Source organism: Taeniopygia guttata, chromosome 4 (assembly GCF_048771995.1).
Source record: "Taeniopygia guttata chromosome 4, bTaeGut7.mat, whole genome shotgun sequence".
Classification (NCBI taxonomy): domain Eukaryota; kingdom Metazoa; phylum Chordata; class Aves; order Passeriformes; family Estrildidae; genus Taeniopygia; species Taeniopygia guttata.
The window spans coordinates 18102069-18124225 of record NC_133028.1 but is presented as its reverse complement, the minus strand read 5'-3'; the positions used below and the strand labels follow the sequence as shown (position 1 = coordinate 18124225).

Below are 22157 nucleotides of genomic sequence, written 5' to 3'. Positions count from 1 at the left end.
AAGGTGGAAGTGTCCTTTTTGAGAGTTCAAATCCTTCTTGGAACTGCTTTACTCATTTCCTCCCCACTTTTTTTGCAACTAAGCATTTACCATTTTTGGAAAAGGTTGTCTGTACTAATATACCAAACTCACTTTTTCCTTTCTCATTGACTTCAAATTGAGGTTAACAAAGTTAATTCCAAGCAAGTAGTACATACAAAGAATGATTTTTGTCCCAAAGAACAGCACTGATTTGAACAGTATGGAAGTGCTGATGTTGTTGCTTTATGCAAGAGCCCATAATGACAAAGTGTTCTTGTCAGAGAATATAATGAAACTGTAAATTGTTTTCATGACTGCTATGGTATTTGATCTCTTTCAGATCACATTCAGAAAGTCTTTAGAGCCACATCATATGTCAGTAACATCAGAAATAGAAATACATACTTTAGCATGAGCAGTGTCAAGTGATGGGTAATAAGAATCTGCTGATCAAATATCCTGTTAAGTAAAAGTTATGTGGAAGCTCTGGTAGGTAACATTGAGGATAACATACATGTTACTCTTCTTTCAATGTGGAAAGGCAATGAAGCAGATCAGACTAATGCAGAACAGCTAAGATTTGCAAGTTCTGATTTGCTTAGTGATGACAACTTCGCATGAGAAGTGATGGCTGCAGAGGAAGGATCATCTCTGCAGGGGATCAGAGGGAGGATCACCCCTCCCTTTTCGGGTTGTGTAGCATTCCAGCATTATTTCCCATTTTTTTGCCTCAAATGAGCATATGCCTGTAGTATCGCAGCATAATTAAGTTTCTTTTATGTGTGGCGTTAGGACATCACACTGTAATTGTTTCATAGTCAGGGTAAATTTTGGTTATCATTCCTGCAGCCCCTTCTGCTGTAACATAGTCCCACTTCAGTGCCCAGCTGGGAGCTGAGCCCAGAGTTCATTGCTGGTAGTGGGGAGAAGGACGGCAGTGGGAAGTGGAGCAGGAACGATTGGTTGCTACCTGGGAGCTGGATATTGTGAACACATGTAGAAAAGGGATTTTGCTAATGCTTCTTCCTTCTAGCAGCCTTGTCAGTGCTGCTGGGCAAATAGCAAGGTTCCTCATGCTGTTGCATATAAAGAAAAGAATGAGAAACTCAAATTGGTAAATTTTTCTAAGTCACAGTGGTCAGGTGAACATGTAGCCATGGATTTCAAGCTTTCTGTATGAGATATCTTCCCCGTAATTGTCATTAATAAGTTAAGACAACTTGTGGCAGACTTTGATATTGTGCAGTCTTCTAACTTTTCACAGAGGAGCTTGAGCCTCTTGTATTCAGTACTGGCTTGGGTAGAAATGGCTTGTTACATGTATGGGTTTTTTCTCTTCTGCAGTATCTGGTGTGCAAAAGGAAACTTGAAAGTAAAAAGGAGGCATTGCTCATCCTTTCCAAAGAGCTGGACACCTGTCAGCAAGAAAGAGACCAGTACAAACTTATGGCCAACCAGCTGCGGGAACGACACCAGTCTCTGAAAAAGAAGTATCGGGAGCTGATTGTAGGTTGTTCTTTATGAAGACTGTATAACTGGGGGACAAAGGTGAACCTCAAAAAAAATTTGAAAGAAGTCCATAGTGGCTACTGTAAAAATGTTTAGGTACTTGTTTGCAGTACTCCTGCAGTTGCACAGTCCTGATCATATTATTACTCATTTGTTCTGCAGTGATGAGGCAGTGCTTGTTATATAGGACACAGAAATGCAGTGCATGCTCTGAGGAAATTAGTTTCAGTGATAATTCCATTTAAAAACTGACTGTGGTATTAGCATTCCACAGTAACTTAATGTACCAGTATGAAAATTAATGCAACAGAAGTTTGTAATGAACTACTGTTCTAGAAATATAAACAAATCTTCAAGTTTAGACATTATTTTATGTTAAAGTTAGTATTACTGGTATTAATCAGCAGTATTTAAAAAAATTGATAACATTTTAGTTAAAATAGATGTTCTACAATTAGATTCACAGAATCAATATAGTTTCTGGTTTCATAAATAAACTGCCAATAAAATATATCTGTTTATTTGTAGGATGGTGATCCATCACTTCCACCTGAAAAGAGGAAACAGGTAGGAATTTTTTTTCAACTCATGTTACTTATCTGTTACAAAAGTACTTTGCAAAAGAATAAAAATATTAATTAAGAGATCTGGTAAAAATGCAAGCATTTCTGAATGTTAAAAAGCTCAGTCTTTAAATTGTGAAATTCTGCTTTTGTCTACACATCTCACTGTGAAATACCTGGACTATAGAATATATGGCTATTGCTTTTATGTTCACCTGAGACTGAAATTGGTCAGTGTACAGAGACTTGACATTATTCTCCTTTTTGTTCATTCTTCCATATTGAGTCCTAAAATGGATTTGTGACAGGACTTCTCATACTTAAAAGTAAGCTGGGAATGCATTGTCTGCTTTTCATAATTGTTAATTTATTGTTGTGAGGGCTGTTTTCCATTAAGTATTCTCCCAGGCCACTTGACTCTATGAGTTATAAATGGTAAAAACAATGTGAATTGTATTTTATGGTTTCCCTGAAAAACTTTTTGCCTGCTCGCATGCATTTTTGTTCCTGGATATCCACAGTGTGTCCCTGTTGTAGAATGTTGGCTGTCACATCTTAAAATTATCTTAATTTTAAGAGAAATATGGCACCCAAAACTCAATGTGTGGAGCAGGGAGATGAGGACAACCTAAAAGAACAAACTTGTTGCTGTAATTGCTAGTTTTGGAAGTCTTTTAACTATGTTTAAAACATGGTTTACATTCTGTTAATGGATCAGAATTTTTACTCATCACCCTTTCCCTGAGAGTTTGCATGTAATTTTTGCTATTTGCTTAAAATTTTAAGGCTTAGGGTTTTGGTTGCTTTAAACTAAACTTCCAGAGGCAATATAATCACTCCTTCAGGCACTTAAACAAATAGCTGCCAAGAAGTCAGTGGCTCAGTGTAGAATCATTTCACTTCCTCATTATTTAGCATAATTTATTTGCAGTTCTGTTATTTCAACAGAATTCTAATAAAACTTTATGACCAGATACAAGTTTGTGCATTCGGAGTGTTGCTGAGGAATATCCAGTTGAAAGAAAAAAACCAAAGCACCCTATGGATCATTACAGAGCATGATCTGTAGGATCAGAGTTGGAAGGGAGATTTGCCATCCCATAGCTCTTCTAATCAGTCTTTAATCTTTCAAAACAAATAAAACTCACAGTTGTTTCTAAAATACTAGCCAAATTCAGTCTAAATTCAGAAGATGTGATTACATGAAGTTTTAGCAATTTGTCTTACCAGGGCAAGTGCTTCGAAAACCTTTAATAATCTACCTTGGAGTAATTTTTTTTTTTTTCCCCGAGGAAGTTATGTATTAATGCTAAGTAACAGTGAAAGAAAGAAAATGGGGTCATTGATAGGTTCCCCCCTAGAACAATATATATGTTAGGTTGTACAGTAGTAGATTGTTAGTGTTCTTCTTGAGTTTTTATTTTCCTGAGAAATGTGTCTGTAGCCTATGAGGTGGATAACCTAGAGTAGTTAGTGCAACCTTTCTGAAGAAGAGTATAGTTTTGCTTTGAGAAATGCATCAGAGAATAATAAAATAAAGTTATGAATATTTTTCCATTATTACCATATCTACATTTCTTAGCATTTTCTAACCTAAGAAAGAGTGAAGTTCTCTCTCCCCTTTGTGCTTCTTCCATTCCCTTTTTTCCTGGAATCCTAGATGTGTGCTGGGAGAAGTTTGTGACCTCAGTCACTTCATGAAAGGAGACCCTGATCTTCCAATGAATTCTACACAACACAAAAGTGCATACTGTTTTCATGGTCAGAAATAAGATGAAAACACGATATGCATAACAGTTTGCTATCTGTTGCATTGCTTTGCCACAACTGAGAAATTACTGCTTATTATTGAAATTCCAGTCTAGAACCTTAAATGTAATAGGTGGGTTGGAATTGCTACTGTCTTCTCCTTCTTGTCTTCATTTTTCCCCTGTATAATCAATTATGTTTGGTGCCTGCTTAAAATGTCTTGTTTTCCACCATGCCTTCTCATCCTGTTTTTCAGCACAAAATTTTCATAATTTTTATGGTAATACCATGTAACCAGGCATTTTCTGTCAGCAAGCAGCTAACTCAAAATCTGGTTTTGTAAAATTGTTACTTAAAGGTATTTTCACATGCAGTGCTCTGTAATGTGTTCTCTCTCAAAGCTGCATTTACATCTCAGATCTTTTCCAAACGAAACAATTCTATGATACTATGATGAATCTATCCAAAGAATGCAGTGTGTATTGCCTTCTGCCAACCAGCAGAAGCAGAAAACGAGAAACGGTGCCACGGAAGTTTCTATTTCTGCTATAGATGTTTCACCATTAGTGTTCACAGCTTGTGAGCTGTCAGTGCTTTCCTGACTCTTCATGCCTATGTGGTTGAAGGTAGATTTATAATGTCTTATAGACTCAGGTGTAGAGTAATTCTTGGATAAGTAATGGAGGGGCAAAATGTTTCAGGACAATAGGAATTAGGAAGAGCGTGTTTTATGTTAAAATTCATTCAGACATGTTTGTTTAATATCAGCCAGCAGCAAAAGCCAATGCAGCCCCTCACTCACTGCCTCACCAGGGTGATCAGAGAGAGAATCAGAAGGGCAAAAGCTACAGAATTTGTGGGTTGAGATAAAGATAGTTTTATAGGAAAAGTAAAAGTGGCTCACGGAAGCAAAGCAGAAGAAATCAAGGAATTAATTCACGACTTCTATGGGCAGGTGTAGTGTTCACCCACCCCCGGGGAGAGCAGGGCCCTTTCAAGCATAATGGTGACTTGGGAAGACAAATTCCATCACTCCAAATACCGCCCCCCCTTTCCTCTTTCTTCTCCCCACTTTATATACTGAGCATGATGTCACATGGTCTAGAATATCCTTGGTCAGTTTGGGTCACCTGTCTGGCTGTGTCTCCTCCCAGCCTCCCATGCACCCCCAACTTCTTTGCCAGCACGGCAGTACAAAAAGTAGAAAAGGCCCTGGCTCTGTGTAAATTCTGCTCAGCAAGAACAAAAACATCTCTATATTATCAGCCCTGTGTTCAGCTCAAATCTAAAGCATAGCCCCATATCAGCCACTGTGTAGAAAATTAACTCTACCCCACTGAAACCAGCACAATGGTAAACTACAGACGCTCCCCTTTTTGAAAGACATGTTAAAATATTTCTCTGTATTCGTAGCCTCTGCTGAGCATCCTATATAAATAGAAATTCTACTATTCTACAGTTCTGCTGTGATACATATTTATATGCATTAACTGTGATACAGGACATTTTAATGGAAGTTTACTAGGTATCTGTTGGCGAGTGTTGCTGCACTGGGAAACTTAAAGAAAAAACATAGACTGGATTTCTAGCTTAATATATACTGCCTGTTATTTTCATCTACATTGCTTAAATTTTCAGTAGAGCTTCAGTTTGGGAGAAGCTTTGCCATTAAAATAACAGATCGGTGAATCCTTTGACCTTCTGTATGAAATGGATGCTCTTTTAATACAAATGAGATCCTTTGAATGAACAACAATGAAGTAAAATGCATGGTTAGGAAAAAGCCATGTTGGGCCACAGTCCTAAATATGTTTTCCTTAATTTGAACTCAGTGAGACCACTCAGTTGGAGATAGTGGGTTTACAGTGGGGCTGTGTGTCAAGAATACAGCTGCAATGCATATGTCACTTGGGAGGTCTTAGATTTGTATTTTAAATGTATACGGAATCAAATTAAATGGAACTGAACACCACAAGATCACAGAAGAGTTGAGGTGGGAAGACAGCTCTTGAGGTCAACTAGTCCAATCTTCCTGCTCAAACACAGCCACCTAGAGCAGGCTGCCCATTTTCAGTATGGTGTTGATTCTGTGTGACTCCACAACCTCTCTGGGCAGCCTGTTCAAGTGTTTGAGTGCTCTCACAGAAAAAAGGTTGAGGGGGCAAGAACCTTCCTCACCTTCTTGCTGTCCTTTCTAAGGAGCCCATATCCCTTCATCACTGCGCTCCAGCTGTATGAGCTATCCCACCTATTCTCCATGATCCCAGAGTTTGTAACCCTGTAACTGCACACAGTCTTCAAACTCCTTCTGTTTATTCCTCCTGCTACATGTGTTAAGAGACCTTGGAGAAGCATCTGAGTGTGCTGGTTCTGTGGTACAGGCTTAGAGCTTTCCTACAAGGCTCTTCTATGGTAATCTCCTTCTGTACATGCCTGTGGTCAAAGGAATTACACTTCAGCTCAGTTGCTTTGTGGATTGCTAGGTCCTTTTTCTTCCCATCATCCCTGGACTCCCTATCCTAAGCTTCCTTATTCCCTCTCACATAATTTCAAGAGTAAAGCTCTCCTTTTGAAGTTCTCCAGCCTACTGCCGAAGATACTTTTGCCTCATGTGGATCCTGAGTCTCCCAGGCAGCTGTTGAGCCTTAGAGAGGATCCCATGGTCATAGAAGCGTCTTTGAGGCTCCCAGTACTGAGTCCCATAATGGAATAATGATGTATTCCTAGTACAGAACACAGCTTGATGGTTGATCTTCCTACCAGCCAAAAAGGCCCACCAGAGAACCTGAAGGTCACGGCCCTTAATGCTGTTACAGTTATCTGTAGATATCCCAAGGTGATTCATTCAAACCAAGATTCTGACTGCTTCAAGGGCCACTGGTATCACAGTAGCATGGTACCCACTTGCTGAGATGTTGGTCAGACAGCTTGTCACCTGCTAATGAATATGTCTGAGGACATGTCTTTTTTGGGCAGGCGTAACGTCAGAAAGACCAGAGGTTCCAGACAGGATTGTGCTGTGACATACCACAAATGGATCCATTTGGATCCATTTCACTTCCGGCTTCTAGCTCTGTACTTGGCTATCACACTTCACTTCTGAAACAAACTTGAGGGATTACCTTATGACTGTTCATGACATGATCATAAATTATGAGTACTGTGGCTATTTCTTGTAAATTAATGAATTCACTAAGTTTTGCTAGCCTTGTGTTAAGGTGCAAAAGCTGCATTCAGTGTCCTATGAGATAAAATCTGTGGATAAAATACACTACAGGGTAAGGAATAATTTTGTATTTATCTCACAGTGGTGCTGTGAAGATTAATGTGATTTCCTCCTCTCTACAAGGGCTTTGAAGATGAAAAACATTATGCATGTGCAGAAGGTGGACCAGTGCACTTCACTTTGGTTCGTAGGTGCATGTGTTTGACTCCCATAGCATGAGGTAGCAGTTGGAAAACAGTGACATTGTTCGTCCTTGCAACACATAGAAAGCAATATTCCCATGGATTTCAAAATGTGCTGACTCCAAGAACATAGCCAGTAGAGAGATTTTTGTTTCTGGACACTGAAATCTTCTATTCCATTGGTCAGAGCAGGTGGTAGTATGTAAAACTTAGAACTTGTTAGCCACACTAGGAGTCATGCTTTGTGAAGTGACACCATTGTTTCTTCAACAAATAGGTTTTGCACTAACACAATCATAGAATCATTTAGATTGCAGAAGATCTCTAAGATAATTGAGTCCGAACATTAACCTAATGCTGCCAAGTCCACCAGTGAAGTCTAGGAGAGAAGAAATGCTCATTCTCATAGATATGATAGTCCCTCAGGCCTGATGTGTACAACAACTTCTCTGATGGATGTGTCTTACCTTAATGGAATAGAGAGACACTTGTGCACACCTCTGCACCTGAGTACTCTCAATAAATATTCTGTCAATTAATTACAACACTCAAAATGTTTAAGGGATTTTGATTATTTTTGTGCATTATCTCAAAGTTTAAGTTATCTTCAGGAGTTCGAAATATTTAGGAGAGGATTTTCTTCTCTTGTTCTATGTCAGGTGACTGCTTGACAAAGCTTTGATTTTTGGTGTTGTTTTTCAGTGTGAAAATGCAACCCATATTAAGTGTATTTTTGTTTGTATACCCAGGATCTGTAATTTAAAAAGTCTTCTCTAGTTTTTCATCTTAAAGAGAAAAATACAATAATTTTGGGATTTTATTGCAAGGAAGCTAGTGATGAGGGCAGTCATCAGTTCCCGTATCTTGGAGTGAACAGTAGTAGTTGGTAAGTAAAACAGGTTTTTCTGTATTAATTCAGCCATTGCAGTCAAATTAATTCATTGGAGGAGAAACTGCACTTATGTTTGTGATCAGTCAAGTATGCTGAATGTTTCATCAAACCTTTTTCTGTAAGACCTATAATTCAGTGTTCTTTGTTTGAAAGTGTGGCTTGAACAAACATAAAAGACTGTAAATTGCAATATAGGAATGTTTATATTTAAAAATACTTCTAAACTGTAAAGGTGTGTTGGAAGTTTCCCCTCTTCCCCCTTGCGATATTATTTTTTCAGGGAGTACCCTAAAGGCAAAAAGTTACTTTTTTTCCCCTTTTTTTAAAGTGTTGGGTAAGATTTATGTGCAAAAGAATTGCGAGCTGTATTAAAGACTGTTATTATCCATAATTTTTAAGTGCTATGAAGAAAAGTAACGCTCTGTGTATGTGTAGCTAGATTTGCAAAATGATTAAAGGAGCCAAACTCCAGTGGAGTGCATAATGCCAGGGATGACTATTTGGAGTTACTGGTTTTTCCTCATCAGGCCATTGGTCACTAGTGAGCAAAGATCTGTTGCTGCCTGACAGACATTTACTGGCTTATGTCAATAAGTATTTATGGATATTTTTGTCAGTATTTTTGACGCTCACCTGTAGCTAAAGTGAAGTTCTTTTCCACCTTTTGTCCCAAAAAAATGTTCTTGCAAATTTTAACAAAGCCTAAGTGGAGAAGGAGGAGGTCTCTGATCCATCCCATTGCATCTTTGACTCCCTGGTCTGTTCTGATCTATCGTGCTTTTTCTCCTTTATGTAATAAAAGTATGCACTTCACTTGGCACTCTCAGAGCCATCTTTTTCTCCTTTCTTCTTAGCTTCTGATGGGATTTTTGGCTGTGGTTGCTCTGCAGTGGGAGTTTAGACAGTGCTCAAATCATGGTCCACTGAGAAGGTGGTTGGACACTTGAACAGGCTTCCCTGGGAAGTGGCTGCAGCACCCAGCCTGCCAGAGTTCAGACAGCATCTGGCCAACACTTAAGTATGAGACTTCCTTCTGGGGCAGTCCTGTGAGGCGGAGGCAGTTGCACTTGATGGTCTTTATGAATCCCTTCCAGCTATTCTTTGAGTCTGTGATACATGCAAGCTTCCCATAACAGATGCATCTAAAACAAATAGAGGCTCCAGAGAACCTGCCAAAAATGGAATGTGACTAGAGCTCTGGAAGCTTGTCTGATACTGGCCAGCTGCAGAGACAGCACTGAAGCAATACTTGTTATTTTGTATTAGAAACAGCTGCATTGAGAAGAGAGTAGGAGAAACAGTTTCCACTGCTGTGGGTTGTTGCAGAGGGAAGGCAAGATGAGGCAGCAGAAAGGTACCTCTACATCTTTCCCTCCTTTTTTCATGGCTCGGAAACCTCCCTTCATCAGTACTTTACAGTTAGTTTTGTGTAGTATGAGTGAAAGAAGTAAAGTCTTTCACAGTTTCAGGAGTCTTTTAAAGACTTCACCTAAAATCTAAAGAAACTCTCAAAGAAATTGATTTTGGAGAAGCTGAATTTGTCTAATTTACAGGGAGTTCTATGTTGCATGGGTAAATGATACGAGCTTTATTGTCTGTTGAAGTAACTAATCTTGGATTTCTGAGTGAATTCTGTGTTTGTTCTATGAATATTGAAAAGAAGTTGCCAAATGGAAAAATGAATTGCCATTGCCTTTGCATAGATTTCTCCCCTTACCTCAAAAAATATGTGCTTACAGGTTCACTAAGGCACTCCTCCATTGTTAGTTTTATCATCTTTCAAGCATATGGTATGTTTTCTTATATATGCCAAAGAAATGGTACCAAGTCCAGGTATCAATCAGTATATCCTCTTGGCTGACTGTCTTTAAGCCTGATAGAGCACTTTGGAAAATCAAATATTTCTCCACCTATCCATATTTAACCAAGAGCTTTAATGAGGTCTTGCCAAAACCTTTGAAACTCCTAACAGTCTGAATTATACATTGTATGGAGCTTCTAAGCCAGGGAAATGAGTAATTGCTTGAGACTACTTCTGTGACATAGCTTGGTTGTTTCAGTTTAATACAAGTACAATACAAGGCTTGCAGGAAGAAGCAAATCTATACTTAGCTCATTGAAATGCTCTTGGCATGGTCAAGCAAAGCTGGTTTATTTTGGTGTCTAAAAGTCTTTGTTTCAAGTTTCTTCCAACACCTTTGTCATGAGTATAAAGCTTTTTGTCATGTTAAGTCATTTATATGACTGACAAATAAAATTCAGCATAGAATTGCAACCCCAGAGAAATGGTTTTAGAGGAAATAAATCTGAGCAGGAAGATTTAGTATAGGAATGGTAATGCCTTTCCTGCCGTTACTGTGAGCCAGGTTTTAACTACAGACTGCTGAAATCCTGGTGTTACAGTTGTAAACACTGATTAGTGACATTGAGTTCTTTCCAGGTGTTGAAATTACATGTGCTATTGCAGTGTTAAGAGTTTTGCCAATTCATCATAAAAAGGAGCTTTATATATAGAGGTGTTTCAGAGAGGTTTGTGCAAATCATATTCCTTTTAACTAGCGCAAGCTTTATTGAAAGTCAACTTTGTTTAAAAAAAATTAAAAATGCATCTAAGCAGTATCCATAGATACTTCAATTTAAATACAATTTCCTGCAAATGTGGGTCCTTTGTTTTCTTTCTTTTCAACGTCCATTAAGAAGTACTTTTCTAAACCATTGATTGAATATGTACTGAAGCTCCTTGATTCATTTGTCTTGTGAATGACTATTATACTGTTTGTTTAAGAGATAGGAAAAATATCAGTCTACCAAAGCATACATGAGGGATCTTTCGCATTGCTTGAATGTTTGTTGTCTTGAAAATAAAATTAGAAGCAGCCTAATTTTAGTCCTGTATTGGCTATAAATTGGCTATTTATAGGGTTCTTTTGCTATTACACTTTCCCCCCCAAATTATTTATTGCAGTCCTCAGGTTTGCCAGTAGTTTAAAAAATACTTTCGTACTTTTTACCTGACTTTCTTCTGAACTTTTGGCCTCAAATCATCGGAAATAGAGAAGCTGTAGCAGTGACTTAGGCTTCTTGTTCATCAAGTAGGATGTTGTCAGTTTCTTGAGTTATTTTTCATGTTTGAAAGTTTGAAGCTATTACTAATTTAGACCAATTGGAATTTGGAGTTATCTTCTTCAATAGTAATGTACAAAAGTTCTACTTGATAGTATCTTAATAATCTAATCCTGCTATGTTCATGTTACTATTCACATTCATACATTCCTCTTAATAGTTCTCTTAAATGTAAAGCAGGACATGTAGAAATAGTAGTTGTTAGTGAACAAGGAGCAAGATTGCAGTAATGGCTATTAGATACCTTGTTGATTTGACAGTGTATGAATTGTAAAGATAAAATTTATGAAAACATCCTATTAGACTCATGGGGTAGTAGAATCACTGGATAAAAGATTGAAAAAGAGAGATGTCAGAATAGAGAAATAGGGGAGTTGAATGAGAAGCATAGCAGGCAGAGAATCTAAACCTAAAATACCAAGAGAGAACTAGCAACAGTCACTTGATGAATTAAAGTCAGTTAATGCATTGGCCTCTAATCCAGGGAGTAGTGTAAGCATGGCTCAGAGATACTGACTCACGAGGCTTAAATAAGTCATGCTTAGAAGATCCAAAAATTCTTTTAAAATTTCTTTTCATCAAGCTGTCCATAGGCAATGTCTTGAAAGGTTGCACCTTAGCCACTATGATTCTAACTTTCTTAGAAAAGATGTCATTGGTAGGTTTTTCCTGTGTTGAGTCAATGTTTGTGTATTCATGAGACATTTTTAGGGTAAAGATGGAATAAATTTAACTGTAGTATTTGCTAATTTTCAGATAGCATATATGGGAAAAGAGCAGATTGCACTTATCTTTTTGGTTAGTGATCAAACTGATGTAATTAAATTGTAAGATCATAAACCAGACTGCTTGCCTGATAATTTAGTAAGTTAATGTGAATGACTGCTTTTAACTTGAACTATTGGGTGGGGAGTGGAGTGCTTGGGTTTTAAACTCCAGCTTTCACCACTGTTTTTCCAGAATCTAGGTGATACCTAACAACAAAAATCAGGTCATATTTGAAGTTTTGCAGTAGTAGATATCCATGGTATAGCTCCATACAGGGACAGGGACTTTGGCTGACAGCCTCTTTATTGGCTGGAAATCTGCTCTAGATGCTATTAAGGACTTTCATTGTATCATAATTCTTTCTCAGCTGTGCCTTTTGTCTAATTATATGCAAGTTTAAAACTATTATTTTGGCAGTTTTGTATAAATATTGTCAAAGTATTCTGAATTTAATTCTTGCCACCAGCCACGATACTGGAACTAGCATAGATGTTCTCACTTTGTCTCATTTGGGGTTTGTGTGCTGTTCTGGGAGTCCATATGCACTCGTGCTGTATGTATTTTCTACTATATAGAAAGATAAAGGAATCCAAGTGACTTTTCTTGTTATCTCTCTAATGAAGCATGAAATCTAGGTACCACCAACAATAAAAATAAAGATTGTTGGCAGATAAGGGTTTATTTCAAGCACATTCAAGGGTTTCTTTTCAAGCACTACTTACACTTCTCTCCACAGACACTGACTTCTGACTGATATTTACTCCTTTTCTAGGCAAATCTTGCTCAACTACTGAGTGAGGCTCAAGATCGAAATAAACATCTTGGAGAAGAGATTGGAGAGCTTCAGCAGAGACTGGGAGAAGTACAAGGGGACAATAAGGTATTACAAACTGCCAGTAAATGGCATGGAATGTGTAAGCTGGGCTATAGTTTTGCATTTACTTCTTAGGAAAACAAAATAATGGGTTACAGAACTCTAGAATATTTTAATTACAAAAGTACATAGAACAGTGAAACTACAGAAGCTATAAAGGATACCATTAAGTGCATCTTATTATTTTTGTATGGTGCTTTTTCTCTGTTGTCCTTAACTGTGTATTTTGTATTTAGCCTTGCTTTAATGCTCTCAGACTTTTTATGTTCCTTTCTTTTTTTAAAAAAAAAATCATATATTTTATTATTGGTCTTTCCTCTTACAGATAGGTACAGATAAGCATGTGTTCTACGTGTGATAATTTCCAGGTTTTTGTACTGAACAGAAAAATTTTAGTAGATGCCGGAAGAGCATAATTTTTCCCTTAAAAAAATATGGAGTGGTTGATCAGAAACATGTATAGTGAGCTTTCTATTAAACCCTCATCCCATTATCCTTACATAATCAATTTATTTCATTGCTAAATTTAGCAAGTTATATGGAACATTACTCAAAATCTGCCATTTGGTATTAATCAAACTCCTGTTGTCTCCATTAATTGAAATATTTAAACTCAAGCCAAATGTGTGTAACATTCACAGCTGGAGCTTTATGGAAAAGTACATTCAGAGATCAAACTATTGAGAGGTTGAATTGGAGAGTTGAGGTGGTTAACAAAGTAAAAAATTGAAACAAATAATGATAACTTCCCTCCCTCAACTACAGTTTTTAAATTATAGCATTTTAAAATTTGAATAAAAATGGCACAGCTTTTAATTATTTAGATGGAGTTTGTCTTTTTCCATTTAAGTTTATTTTATTTATTTTCTTTTAAACATAAATATGTTGTGATAATGCAAGTTTTTTCACTGTTGTCACAAAGACCTCCCTTCAAGTTGTTCATAGAGCTGAGAAAGGTTCAAGTGAAACCTGAATTTGTAGTATGTGTGGCATTCAGCATTACTCACTCAACTCTTCAAAGACCAGATTTCCCACTGTTTATTTTCATTTGCATGTTACTGCTTGAGCTGTATTACAGTGCAGAAGTCAGTGCCTTTCAGTTCTCCAGTACCAATATTATGCCACACAGCCTTTCCCAAGCCAGTCCTGAAGAGATAGCAAGAATTTGTAAGTACAAACAGAAAACAAAGGTAGGAAAACCACAACACATTTAAATATCAAGGTTATGTACCTATTGTAGTTCCTTATGACAATACATGACCTTCATAACACAGAACCTACTTCTTTGTGTCTGAAATGGCACTGTTTAGGTTTACCTTTGTGGGCTAACCTGGTATTAGGTAGTTATCTTCATGACATCTGTATTCTCAGCTTGAATTTAAATTCATGATCCTCAAAATGAGTGGAAAAGTACAAAAGGAGTTATTCTGCCCAGCGTGCCTTTCTCTGAAAGGTGCAAAATAGTGCATCACTAAATACAGAGTGGGAGGAAAGAGCTGCATCAGACACGGATTAATTTAGACTAGGATTTTCATTTTTGGAACACATTCTTCACTCTCTGAGTAAATGAGAAACAGAGCTTATTTTAGAGTCAGGTTGCTGGTTTTCAAAATGCCTAAAAAAGCATTGCCATCTCTCTGAGGGATTTAACACTCTCCTCTTGTGTCAGATTTCTCTCCCTACAAGCTTCAGTGATAAAATTCTAGACTTGTTCACAAAGCCATTCTCTTCTGCTCATCAGTTCTGTACTGGCAGCTGGGCTACCTGAGGCACTGTAGTCCAGATAATGCATGGTATATACAAAACCAAAAAAAACCATAATTTGCTTGTTCTTACATTTTCCCCCTGCATTCTTCTCAGTGCTTTTTCCAAAGTGAGGGAGGGCATCCTGCCCAGCTGGTCTACGTCAGCCTTACTTCTGGCAAGAGATGAACAAACAGCTGCTTTTGCAGCAAGGGAAGCTGCTTATGGATGAACAATTCTGCCTATGTCTGAGCAGGAGTGACTCATGCAGGCTTTGTCACTGAGTGGCAAGAGCTTTGCAGGACTAAAAAAGAAAAGAAAACAACCCTTTTTAAATATCACACATTAGTTCTATTGATAAAGAAATGTTTTGATGGCTTGGCTTGTTTTTTACCACTTTAATGTTTGCTGCAAGTAGGATACAGTCACTTGGATTAGCAAGAAAACCTTGAACTGGAGATATTTTACTTGTTGAAATCGTGTTAAACATGTCATCAGTCGGTAACAAATTACTTGCATTTGGTTTAAGTGGAGTAATTTTTTCCGCTCAAGTAGAATTTTGTGTGCACAAATAATAAAACTTGTTCAGTCAGTCTCTGGAAGGATTTGTTGCTGCAGTCTGAAAAATACAGCAGTAGCTAGACTGCACCATTCCAGTGACAGATATCTAAGGCTATTTATTTTTATGATTGATCACAATCTCACAAGTTCTGACACATGGAAACTCTTCTATCTTTATGTTAAATATTTTTCCTTCCTAATGTTTTGGCAGCAATCCTTGGAAACAATTACTAAAACATAGAAGAAGATAGTTAAAATATCTAATTCTCTCATGTGAAAGGGAAAAAATTTAAAGCTTAAGAGAAATTTGAGACAAGATGACTCAGTTGCCTTTACCTGAACCCCTATCCACGCAAAGAATTGCTTTTGTAAGCTGCCAAGAGCAGTGCTGACCGAGCGGAAGGTGCATGGGGAACGATGGCTGCGGTGTTACTGTCAGCTCCTTATTGCCAGGCAGACAGTCATTCATGCAGCGACAGGGAGAAGTGTTAAATGGGGTGTGTGTGTTTTGGCAGAACTGGGATTTCAGGTAGCGTATTTGCAAGTTCTGGTCCAGATTTTAAGATTTTGTAAGATAAAGGGGTGAAGACAGTTGCTGTGACTATGGCTAAACATGATGGTTTCTGCCTTCCATGAAGAATCGGTTGTGCTTGATTCCCTTCTCCTTCTGCATGTTTTATTGATAATCAGGAATGTCCAGCTTTGGTGCAGGCATTGTCTATGGACTCCTAGCCTGCACAGCACCTATCCCAGTGATGCTGATTTTAGGCACTGTGGGGCTGATACAGTGTTGCTACTTTGTAAATAATTATCTTAGCTGAAAGTGATGTAAGAAAGAGCTGTGATATTAAAATAAGAAGATGGTGCTTGCAGCAGTGAATTGTTTTGGTTAACAGTTTGTAGGTTCTTGACAAACAGGAGTTTTCTCTGGGAAGATGCCATTAATTTAAATCTGCTCAGCTGTGAATGCTGTTCACTGAATCCTGAGGGGTGGTGTTAACCTAAATGAAGTTGAGTGGTCCTGTCATCAGCGATTTTTGAATGACAGAAACAAAAATACAGCAGCTAGAGGGCAAGTGTATAAAGTTTATAACAAAGCACTAATATATAAAACAAACCCTTAAACCTCTGGCATAACAGTGTCTCTTTGGGTCACAGTATTTTCAGGGAAGAATTTTATAGCAGGTGGTGCTGCCTCATGAGACATTCGCAATGCAGAATTAAACGACTTGGCCTGTTCTGCCCTGTCAACTCTCTGATTGGCCAACTGTCTGGAAGAAGCACTCTGTTGTTTTATGGATTGATATTTTACTGTATTTTGTGTATGTTAATAATGCTGCTTTTGCTGGATGAATTTGGATTTTTGAAGTATTGTTTTCATAAGACCTCATGGTTTTTGGGTTTTTTTGCCTCAAAATTGGTAGTAAATAACGAGTTCTTTTATTGACAGGCTGTTTGACCTTGCAAGTTCTAATTGCTTGCAGTTACATCTTATGCCTCACCCCCTCCTGGGCTGGAGGAGAGTTGGTCATAGTGCATGAGTGACAGCTTTGGTCCAGTTCCCAGCCTGGTGCCAAGTGTTATGCACAAGTTTTGCTCTGCTGCAGGCTTTGGAGGCATTAATAAAGTGTGATTCCTCTTTCCATTTCCAGGTTTTTTTGGACAAGATTGAAACCTCAGAATGTTGTTACATTTGTTGTGTGTGGTCTTTGTTACTGGAGAGAGATTCTAGAAACTAAATTTATCATTTATCTGAATTAAACATGACATGACCACATCTTTTGTTCATCAGCACTTTAGTATTTTAAAAAATCCAATAGCTATGAAACCATTCTAGAATTTGCTAGTTGCCTCTTTGACTTGTTTTGATAAAGAAATTAATAGGAGTTATATCTCTTAGTATCCACTCAGCCTTACAAAGTGTGCAGTAGCTTGCACTTCACCTGTGGGGATAGTGAAGTATAGTTTGCCAAAACCAGTTACTTTTGCAGCCACAGCTTCCCCTGAACAAGTGAACTTCTTATCAGCACACACTGTACTAGCTTCAGTGACTTGCACTGAACTGGAGCTGAAATAAGTGGGGAGGATGATTTTGGTAGTCTGTCTTGCATCAGCAGGATTTTAATTGGCACATTGTAGCTATGGTGACTGGCATCCCATAAATACCAAAGATAGATTTTAATGTACAATCTTCTACTTCAGAAGATTGATTTTTTTTTTTTTTTTCCTAACTCTGCAATATAATGATGTGCATTAATTCCTTGGTGCAGTCAAAGGTACAGGGAAAGTCAGGCTGGTTATTGTGGTGGGTTTCCCTGGTCTCTGTGGAGCTCCTAAAGATGAGGCCTAGTTGTACTGAGTATAAACAACTGTAAATGCTGAATGCTTTATAGATTGGTATTTAATATTCCATGATGCTTGAAAGGTCGTTGCTTTTTGCTTTGGATTTTGAATGTAAATGTGTATTAATTCAAGTCAGACTGTTTTCAGCAGTCACAAGCTCAGAAGTTCCTGAGCTGCTTGAGCATTTTGGTTGAGTCTCTTTGTTGTTAGCCCATTGTTTTACTTTTGGCATGAATTAGCTTTTGTGAGTAGACTAAAAAAATAATGCATAAGCAAATGTATTAGCAGCTGTTAATACAAATTCTGCAGTGATGTAGCATGGGGGGGGTTTAAGTTGTGTCAGTAAAATGAAGCTGGACAAGCCACTTTGTTCCCTTTTTATTAACTAGAAAAAATTCTCTGCTGCAGAGAATTTTAATATTTACATATTTACGAAGAGGCTTTCTATAATTATCTAGTTTTAGTCTGAGTGGAATTAGTTTCTGTTACTCCTAAAAAACATTGACCACATGTCTGTGTTTTCTTGGTCTTTCATGATTTGTATACTCTGATGACTGTTGTTGCAGGCTCTGATTGAATTCCTGTGGGTGCTTTGACTGTTCTACTGGATTTTTTCACTAAAAACTGGATTAGACCCTCAGCTCAGAAGCATCTCTGTGCTTTAAATAATACCAGCTGTTTGGCAGCTTTACTCTTTCTAATACAGATATACTCTGCTGCTACAGCTTATGTTTTCTTGCTTACCAAATTCTGTTTTTGTCATGGCAGCTCCTTCGAATGACCATAGCAAAGCAAAGACTGGGAGACGATGAAGTTGGAGCTCGCCACTTTGCAGCACATGAACGGGAGGACCTTGTTCAACAGTTAGAGAAGGCTCGAGAACAGGTAGTAATTAAATGGGCATACAGCGTCATGTTTTACAGAGCTATTGTAGTAGTAAGTAAATAATTTCTGTTCTGTTTGAAGGGCTGATTGATGTTGGAAGTGGTGGTTAGAGTGAGTTCCTAATCTCAGGAATTTTTTCTCTAGATTATTGATTCTCCTTTGCTTTTTAATGTCCAGCAACAACTTGTGACAATTGAATATTGTCAATGAATGTCAATAAAAGGTACCTGTGGCAGCAGCTCTCTGGCCATAGAGGGCAACAGGACACAACTTTCCCAGGCATTGTCCTGGGAAGGCTGTGAGAAGATCAGAGAAAAGAATGATGAACAATTCTTGTCTTACCTTGCTGCACCTGTTGTTGTGAACATGTGGAATGTGTTGTGGAGATCTGTTTACTGAAGGGTGATTTCTTAATTGTCCAGTGGTGATTGTATTTGGAATCAAGGACCAATTAGGTCAAACTGTATCAGACTGTCTGTAAGGGTGATGGGTTTCTTAATAAATACAGTATAATAAAGTGATTGATCAGCCTTCTGAGAATCATGGAGTCAATGCTAATCATTACCCAGCTCAGTACAGCTTAAGCTACAGCAGGTACCCTTTAGTGAAGGCTCTTACAAGTATTCAACACAGTGTACAGTGGCTGATGTACCTCCTAACAATACCCTCTGAATCAAATTTTCTGTAGAAGTGTTAGTGTCCTCTTCCCCCTGCCTCCAAGTTATTTCTTCTCTTCTGGAAAATTCTCACATCAGACCTATTTCCCTTCCTCAAGTCTGTATGAATGCTCTTTACCATGCAGCATCAGACTTTTTCCCTAGCCTTGATACATAAATTTCTGCACAGTTTTGCAGGTCTGCATTCTCAGCTTTTCCCACACTTATTCCTACCAGTGTGAGTTCTTGAATGAGCCATTCTGTGATCCAGGAATTTCTAGTTTTTCAGTTTTCCCTCAATTGCAGCACCACTGTCCCTTACTGGAAAGGCTGTTGGTCTTCCTCCAGTGTGATCCTCCCATGCTAACTCTGTTAACAAGCTTGTATTCTTTCTTCTTGCCACCCAGCCTATTTTAAATGGTGATCTGTTGTCCTTCCTGGCTTATCCATGTTTTCTAGGGTGTAGGTGGAGACTTCTGTCACTGCAGACTTTTCTCACACTCAGTTTCATTCTCCTTGGAAGTTTGGAGCTCTTTCTCCATGAGTATCTTTCACACTGGATTTCTTCACTCTTTTGCTTAATAGCAGAGCTCATCCTGTTGCCTCCATATTTGCTTTTTGTACTTTTTCAGTTCTTATTCTGTGGAACCTCATTGCTCAAGTCCCATGATTAGTGCAAATTCCCACTTACAGGCTTTTTGACAGAGCTTGTTCACTTAATTCTTGGAGTCCTAGAAATTATATGATAAAACCACCTTAATATGTTTATAGAGCAGAATTACAGTAGGGATTAAGATTTCTTTTGCTGTTACATTTTAATTGATTTCTGGATTTTTTCCCAAATTAATCTTAACTAGTAAAGTTACTTAACTCCAAGTTAATGAAATATTACTGAAATTGAGTAAAAATACCTGGGATTACGAGCTTTGAAAAGACTGTTGACTGTCCAAAATCAATACTGTTCAAACATGTGCTTGTTGCTGTTTTCAGGCTGGGTCATATGTTAGCTTTGTTTAAATTTATACTGATAAAGCTCTCCTTTCTTCTCAGATTGAGACTCTGAGATATGATCTTCAGGCTGCACTGGATGAGTTACAGGATGTGAAAGAGGAACGCTCTGTTTACCAAGATAAGTCTGACAGACTAAACCAAGAGTTGAATCATGTCTTAGGAGGGCATGAAAACCGTATCATTGACATAGATGCTCTATGTATGGAAAACAGGTGAGTGCATTACTGTTTCCCTAGAAAAACAATGTGTTGTTGTAATAGGAGTATCACGAAGTCAGTCACAATAAAACTTTAAAGAAAATATATTCAAAAATAAAAGTTAAGAGATTTTGGAAAATTTTTTTGGCCTGTTTTATTTATACTGTAACTAAGCATTAAATAACATTGAGAAATCTAGGCTACAGGAAATTACTAATGTTGTATTTGGCTACAGAGATGCCAGTGATGTTCCCAAATAAAGCTAAACAAGGGAAAGGGAGAGAAGACCTTTTTATTCCCATCACTGCATGGCACCAAAAGCAAGAATATTAAAAATTTGTGTATTCAGAAACTCCCAGTGAGCTGTAGTGGACTAATCCTGAATTGGAAACAGGGACTTTGAGTACCCTGGGTTATGGTTAAAAACATAATTTTCTGCACACAGAGAGGTTGTCAGCATGGAGGGATTTGCCAACAAAACTTGCTGGTGAAATCACCCATGTAGATATTCTTGCTGGTTTCTTGGGAAAATAATGTGTTTTATGGTCTCTACTAAGGATGATAGGCAGGAGTCACTGACAGAGCCATAGCAGGTATGTCCCTTAATGTCAAACTTACCTTAAAGTGAAATAGAACTTGTAAGACAGTTTGCATTTACAAAAATCTATACATTAGGCAAGAAAGTGTACTACCAAAGGCGTTACTTCTTCCCTGCAACTTCAGGGTTTGTTTTTTTTCTGTTTTGTGTGGCCTACAGAGTTTTGTATCACTTTAAGACCCCTGCTCCCCTGACAGTGATGTGAGTTTTTTCTTTGAAATAATTAAATTGTCACAAACCCTGATACAGCTGCAGTGGTACTACATGAAAGAAGATCTCTTATAAGCCCTTTATACATAAAAAATATTTTTTCATTTTTGGAAATAACTGTTTTATCCAAGTGCATAAACTCTAATAGGAAGAACTGTACTGTTTCATTTAACTGTGTACCATTTTTCAGCTATACTGTTAAATTTTCTACTTTGTGATTGCTAATGAGAAGTGTCAAGTAAGTGATGGATATCGCAATGCAAAAGTTCTGCATAGCTGAGTCTTGTGTTGACATATATACAAATCTTCGTGTGTCCATCTCACAGACCTTCAAGTAAAGAGGGCACACATAAATGCTTCCTATTTCCTCTAGACATAAATATACTCTTTTAGCTTTCTTCCCAAGAAACCTGATGACCAATACAAAATAGTTGTGCAGCATGCTTGACAAATCTAACAGGAGGGCAGCCTCCTGTTCTGATGCAATTTGTTTCCCTACTTTAAGTTTTATGGGGTCAAGAACAGTAAGATTTTGTTATTTCATCCCTCAGAGAACTGCAGAGGGAAAAGAACTCTCACTAGTTCAAAGAGAGGACATGCCAAATAGTAAAGAACACCGCTTGAGGCAGTATTTGAAGGTTCCGTGAAGTAAAGGATTAAATTTCTATTTCAGGTATCTTCAAGAGAGATTAAAACAACTTCAAGAGGAAGTCAACCTTCTGAAGTCTAGCATTACTAAATATAAGGTAAGATCTTCTCAGTGTATCATCTAACTGTGCTTCTTTGTTCATGGAAGTTACTCTTCATTTTCATGTTAAATGTGTTTAAATAACAAATTGGTTCTTGTGAGAAAAATCCACCATTGACATTCTAACAATATTAGTATGTATAGTATTACATGCTCATTGTTCCTTGTAGGCGTCTTTGCTGAGGGTAGTACAAAGGGATACCTGTTAAGAGTATTTTGAAAAATTAATGAAATACTGTTTTTAAGTTCCGTGGGGAACCATCAGTCTGCTGGGGGGCACGTGATCAGCCTTCCAGCC

The 22157-nt window shown here is 37.8% G+C and overlaps 1 protein-coding gene across 5 annotated transcripts in view; it reads left to right on the top strand.

The window, feature by feature from the left end:
* The window catches only part of CCDC149 (coiled-coil domain containing 149), a 54456-nt gene that overhangs the window by 9970 nt on the left and 22329 nt on the right, over positions 1 to 22157 (top strand). For all 5 annotated transcript variants that reach the window (XM_030270858.4, XM_030270857.4, XM_032748025.3 and 2 more), the window contains exons 2-7: positions 1366 to 1527; positions 2059 to 2097; positions 12806 to 12913; positions 18323 to 18439; positions 20146 to 20318; positions 21785 to 21857. In XM_030270858.4, coding sequence (XP_030126718.4) covers positions 1366 to 1527; positions 2059 to 2097; positions 12806 to 12913; positions 18323 to 18439; positions 20146 to 20318; positions 21785 to 21857 — 672 coding nt within the window. The remainder of the gene's footprint in view (positions 1 to 1365; positions 1528 to 2058; positions 2098 to 12805; positions 12914 to 18322; positions 18440 to 20145; positions 20319 to 21784; positions 21858 to 22157) is intronic.